This window comes from Talpa europaea (assembly GCF_964194135.1).
Source record: "Talpa europaea genome assembly, chromosome: 4".
Lineage (NCBI taxonomy): Eukaryota > Metazoa > Chordata > Mammalia > Eulipotyphla > Talpidae > Talpa > Talpa europaea.
The window spans coordinates 100,359,156-100,365,743 of record NC_140070.1 but is presented as its reverse complement, the minus strand read 5'-3'; the positions used below and the strand labels follow the sequence as shown (position 1 = coordinate 100,365,743).

At 41.3% G+C, this 6,588-nt stretch overlaps 1 protein-coding gene across 1 annotated transcript; it reads right to left on the bottom strand.

Annotated features, from left to right (window-relative positions):
- Positions 1 to 5,970: 5,970 nt before the first annotated feature.
- Positions 5,971 to 6,348, bottom strand: LOC311170290 (ubiquitin-ribosomal protein eL40 fusion protein-like; the record flags this gene model as incomplete). Its single annotated transcript, XM_084232669.1, has 1 exon — positions 5,971 to 6,348. One exon carries the CDS (start codon positions 6,346 to 6,348, stop codon positions 5,971 to 5,973), a length of 378 nt encoding a protein of 125 aa, XP_084088795.1.
- Positions 6,349 to 6,588: the final 240 nt, after the last annotated feature.

Genomic DNA, 6,588 nt, shown 5'->3' with positions numbered 1-6,588 from the left:
TTTTTACATTGTTTCATGACTCCTCACAAACACCAATAGTTATGATTGCAGTTTTATGAGTGGAGAGACTATGGGTTCAGAAAGATTAAGACACTTGATCAAGACAAAATAGTTACAACTTGTAATCAGATCCTTTTCATTGCAAAACTCATATTCTTTCCACCACCCAATCCTGTAAGATATGAAACTTTGCAGTAGCCCATATGGGAGATGAAACTCCAGCAGTCAAGGTAAAAACATCTATGTTTTCCTATGTGAAAAACATCTATCTGGTCCAGATTGTCATGGCATATATCAGATTGTTTCTATAGTGGACGCTCCTTTTATTTTATTTTATTTTTTTTAAAGATTTATTTATTTATTTATACAAGCACTGGGGTATAGTCAGAAGTGTGGGAGGGTGAGAGAATTCACCAGAGCCAAAGCAGAGAGCAGAACAGGCAGCCTGATGGGGTACACTGCTGAGGGTAGCGGCGGGCAGCAGGAGAGGTCTGCGCGCCATGTGGGATCCTCACCCCGTGGCCGGGGATCGAACCGGCATTGCAGGAGCTGCGGGCAGCTTCTCAATCCAGCACTCAACTGCTGCGCCACCAAGGAGGCCCCGGACACTCCTTTTAGATGAAGAGTTTCTAGAAGTAGTGAACTTAGGTAGCAGAATGCTGAGACTCAGGGTCCAACTTGAACAGAGAAAGCAAAAACAGATGACAACCTGAATGAATGCTGAGAAACCTGGGGAATGTTTAGGATCTGCTGACAGGAAATGGGGCCCATCCTCATGTCTCTGCATCCATCATGGAGTTTACTTCTTGACGGTCTCATAGCCAAAGAAGAAAGGGGGTTTAGTAAGACATTGAGCTTCTCTTTTCAAGTTCCTGCTATTAAAGTCTTTCAGAAGTCCACAAACTGGTGGGTCCAATTTGTGTCTCAAGTCCTCTCTTTTGTTCCAGCACTGCACAGGGATTGGGGATAGAGAGTTGAGGTGGGGACCATTGTTTTATTCACACAGGCCTGTGCAGAGAGGACTTTTATGATTAGAGGGAGGGAAAGTAAATGCTGGAAAGAAAAAGTAGATGTTCGCTGTGCAAATTGAGAAGAGAACAATTCCAGACTGTCTTCTGGCTCACACGGATATGTCTTTGGGTGAAGAAGAGTATCATCAACAGGACTCATCTGTCAAAGCCACCTCTACATCATGATGTATATACGTCTTATCCCTAATCTCTCCCTTGGTGAAGACCTTATAGATTTTTAGGGTCTGATACAAGAACTTCAGTGTTTTCTTGAATTAACACATCCCTGATTTTGACACAACCCCTCCCCACACTCAGTATTTTCTCCCTCTCTAAAGGCCTCCAAATGTTCTTAAATTATTTTTTTAAAACTACAATTAAAACAAATCTGTTTATCTCTAAAGCTCGTTGGTTCATTATGGATTCAGAGAATAGTTTTCTGATTTATTTCCTCTGTTTGGGCGGCTTCTGCTCTCTTAGTGGAATTTGAATCTAATCTTTGTGATCAATTATAATTAATTAGGCAGTTTTCTTCCTTAGTAATGGTGACTATAGAACAGTTATGGTGATCTGTGTGTTTCTCTTACTCTAAGCTGTAAGTAGAGATCTGTTTGCTAGATTGCTGTTAATTAATCGTTTAGTTTGTCAAAACAACACAATGGGCTTAAAAATACATTTTGATAGTACTGCTGCTGACTGCTACTTGTGAATCTCTGCTGGCACCAAGAAAAAAAATTGATGAGAAGGATAAGACTTTCTTACAAAGTTGCTGATATTGGTGTGTAAATCTGTGCCACTTGCTGGGAATGTGTGCAGTTCTGAGGCTATATATTTATTTTTAGGACATATATGCACATGAGTATAACTGATAACTCATGAAGACAAATGCACCATCTGTAATTTATTTCAGATGGATGCAAACTGGCAAGTTGCAAAATAGGCTAGTCTTCAGAGCCCTGGGTGATATTCATAGATAATACTAAGACTTCATTTAATCAATAGTGTCAGTCTTCTCCCTAATCAAACTTGTAACTACAGTGCTAAAGGGGTCCTCATACACTGAATTTTTCTGTATTTCCTCCAGTCACATTCAATTCTTGGAGCGGAGATGCAAAGAAATAACCCAAGTATTGGCAACAGCCAGGAGAGGCAAGGAGGAAGCCCTGGGCCCAGTCACGTCTTAGATTAGTGAGCAACATAACAGAGTATAATGGCTTAAGTGGATGGTTTTCGCAAATCTACAAAAGAGGAACAATGGCTGCTCCTGAGTGTCATGGGAAGGAAGCGGACCTTACGCCTTCCATCTGTTTTGAGCAGGTGTTTGCTCAGTTCTCAGAGAGGGGGTTTTATAGGCTTTTTTCGAAGCAGTACAAGTCTTTGGGGACACAGATGGAAGGCTACTGTGTAGTTGGGGAGAACTGGACTCATTAGCCTGTTTACTTGAACTTGACCAGTCAGTTTTTTGAAAGCAGAATGGATATATTCTGCAGAGAATCTCAGGAGGCACCACAGTACGATGCTAACATAACCAAATATCTTCCCCCCACTGATTCCAGGATACTCTGATACTGTTCAGTGGCCTCCCTTCTCTATGCAGGTAAAGGTTTTTTTTTTTTTTTTTTTTTGCTTATTTGCATTATTTTAAGCTTTCTGGAGTATTTTAGTGTTACCTTTATCTCTAATTGCATATTGATAAACAAATTGCTCCAGCATTTTGAGAGTGTGGAGGGAGAGCATATGGAAGAGTGATGAAGAGAGCCTGACCTCCCCAGCTAAATCACCTTGGCACAAATCAAATTGCCTTGGCTTTATAACTTGTTCATTGAGAAAACTTTGGATAGAGTAGTTAATACACTATATTTATTTTCTTCTACTTAAAACACATTTTTTCACAATAAAGCCTATTTCATAGTGTTGTTATAAAAATTCAAAACAATCTGTGTATGGAGGTTTTAGACGAGTTTTTGGTGTGTGGCCAGGGCTATATGCTTCAGCTAGAGAAGCCACGCATCAAAGTGGTTAAGATGGCAGACTCTGGCAGCCAGACTAGTCTGGCCATTTAAATCACAGCTCTGGGGCCTCCCCTGGTGGCGCAGCGGTTGAGCGCTGGGCTGTGAAGCTGCCCGAAGCCTCTGCAGCACTGGTTCGATTCCCCGCCACCAGCGAGAGTCCCACATGGTGCGCAGACCTCTCCTGCCACCTGCCGCTCCCCTTAGCAGTGTATTTCTTCATTAGTCTGCCTGTTCTGTTCCCCACTCTGGCTCTGGTGAATTCTCTCAACCTCCTGCACTTCTGACTGTAGCCAGTGCTTGTATAAATAAATAAATCTTTTAAAAAAAAATCACAGCTCTGTCACCTATGTGTTGTGTGGCCGTGAGCCTGTCAGAATCATTTGTGTTATATGAAAATAGAGATAAGGATGGTAGTTACAGCTCAGTGTTATTCTGAGAGTTAAATGCATGGATACATGCAAACACTAACACTGTCTCAAGTATAGTAAGCTTCTTTCTGTTATCTATCATGATGATTATTAGGAAATATTCGTAACTTGGGAAGAATTTCTGGGTTTTAGAGACTGTATGGGAGGTGGTACATTGAAGAAAACATTGCTTCTGGATATGACTGTTCTCTATCTCAGTTTTGTCATCTGAAAAATGGGGATAAGAATAGAAAACTCACAGGAGTGATGAGGATTAAATGAGACCTGCCTAGAGTGTGATTACACCCAGCTAAGAGTGAATGCTAGTTAGTTTAATTTATTGCTGCTCTAATCACTGTGGAGGCTGACACCTGCTGTTTGTACCCACAGGCAGTCCTTAAAATTCAAATAGCTCTGGAGCTCTCTGCATCCCAGGGTCCTCCCATCCCCACATACTGGAGCATGCTGTCTCCTCATTTCCCCCAACGAGGATCTTTTTAGGCCCTCCTTTTGAGCCCTTTATGCTATTCCTTGCATATGGCTCTTGGAACCATGATTTGTTTTTTTTAATTGGAAAAAAAATTGCAATTGTTCAAAACAATTTATAGATGCCAGAAAACATAGATTGCTAAGCAGAATCAAAATAACAGCTACTGGGTACTTCCCATGTATCAAATACTGCAGGTATATTATTTTGACAGTAACCACTTTATTGAGATATAATTTGCATACAGTGAAAGTCAGGCTTTTAGGGTCAGCAATTCAGTGGATTTTAGTATATTCACAGAATTGTGCAATCATCCCCATATCTAATTTTGGAACATTTAATCTCCTTAAAATCAACCCTGTACCCTTTAGCAGTTATTTCCCATTTTCCCCTCTTCTAAGCTCCTGGCAACCACTAATCTATTTTCTGTCTGTATGGATCTGTCTACTCTGAACATTTTGTATAAATGGAATCATATAATATGTCACCTTTTGTTAATGGCTTTTTTTCATTTAGCATAATGTTCTCCAGAATCAACCACGTTGTAGTAACAACCAGTACTGCATTTACTCCATCCATTCATTTTGGCTGTAGATTAATACTCTACTGGGTAAGCCACCTTTTGTTTATTCATTCATCAGTTAGCTGGTGAGCATTTGGATTCTTCCATTTTTTTTGAATTTTTAAATGTGTATTGTTGCAATGAACATTTGTGTACATGTTGTGTGTCAGCATGTTTTTATTTCTTTTAGATATATACCTTGGTAGCTCTTTGTATATAACCTTTTGAGGAAATCTCAGGGTGTGCTCTGTGACCTATAGCCCCTGTCTAGATTCTGACAGTGTTTGTAGGTGGTAGTTGTTGACAGTCTCATGTTACACACAAGAAAACTGAGGCAGTGAGTTTAAGTAACTTACCCCATTCACAGAGCAAGTGAGTGAGTGGTGGGGCTAGAGTCCAATTTATAAAACATCACTATATGTCATTTGTATCTCTAGAGAACTGTTTAGGGTTCTGAGACATCTGTTCACTGTATCAGTTCTAAAGAATCTTTGAGGAAAGGGATTTTTAAAGACAAAGGGTATTGTCTTTTTTGTTTGTTTTAAATTTATTTATTTATTTATTCAAGTACTGGGTACAATCAGAAGTGCGGAGGGTGAGAGAATTCACCAGAGCCAGAGCAGGGAGCAGAACAGGCAGACGGACCGAAGTACACTGCTGAGGGGAGCAGTGGGTGGCAGGAGAGGTCTGCACGCCATGTGGGACCCTCGCCCGGCGGCCGGGGATTGAACCTGTGCTGCAGAGGCTGCGGGCAGCTTTGCAACCCAGCACTCAACTGCTGCACCACTGGGGAGGCCCAAGACAAAGGGTATTGTTAATGGTCAGAAGCTATAACCCTATCCTAGTTAAACTGTGTTTCAGAGGGGAATTTACCTTGAATGAGGGTAGTTGTAGAAATTAATTTGGTATTTGGACTGATATTTGGAAACAAGCAGAAAACGTAATGGCTCAGTGCTAGCTGTGGTCTGAGAAGTTTAGTATAGAATCTGGATATTAATATGTTGATGAATGAATACATTAGAAATATTTTCTCCCGGTTTGTGTTTGTCTTGGTTTTCTTTATGATGTCTGATGAAAATATTTTAGTTTTAAGTAAAAAATTTTTGGACCAGCTTCAGGTTTATAGCAAAATTGAAGGGAAAGTAGGGAACTCATGTATATCTCTGCTCTGCTCCCCCGACCCCCTGTCACTATCTACAACCTGCACCAGAGTGCTAGTACATTGGTTAGAACTGATGAATTTCCACAGACACATCATTATCACCCTAAGTTTATCATTTATATTAGCCTTCACTCTTGGTGGTGTACTTTCTGTGGGTTTGGACAAATTTATAATGCATGTATCTACTATTGTCATATCTTCCAGAATGGTTTTCGTTTGTTTTATTTTAGTGCTCCAGTCAACAAAAGGGAAACTTTATTGAGGCCCCAGAACCATGGGGCTTGGGCAGGTGGCCATCCTCCGGGCAGAGAAAGAGCCAGTCATGGAGACTTACTTGACCTTCTTTTTGAGGCACAGTTTGTTGGTAAAGCTGCGCTTCTTGAGGCAGTTGACAGCTTGGGGGTGCAGGCGAGCATAACACTTGTAGCAGATCATCTCGTTGCAGTTGTATTTCTGGGCCAGCTGGCAGAGGGATAGCTTGATGATGCCACCCCTTGGGCATAGCACCAAGTACAGTGCAGACTCTCTCTGAGTATTGTAGTCTGGGAGAGTGCAACCATCCTTCAGCTGTTTGCCAGCAAAAATCTGACACTGCTGGTCAAGTGGAGTGCCATTCTTGTCTTGGATTTTGGCTTTGACATTCTCAACAGTGGACTCCACCTGGAGGGTGATGGTCTTGCCTGTCAGAGTCTTTACAAAGATCTGCATCCCACATCCGCTCAGTCCCCTGGTTGAAGATCAAGAACTCTTCCTGAATATCCTCTGCATTCTGCCTACTAAAGTTTTAACTGTTGATATAATTACAGTTTTACATCTTCACACAAGACTCTTGAGCCAGGTTGCCTGGATTCAAATCCATCTGCCATTTGCTAGCTGTGTAACTTTGGGCAAGTTACTTCCTATCTGGTGCTTCAGTTTCCTCATCTGTGAAGTGGGAATAGTAGTGTC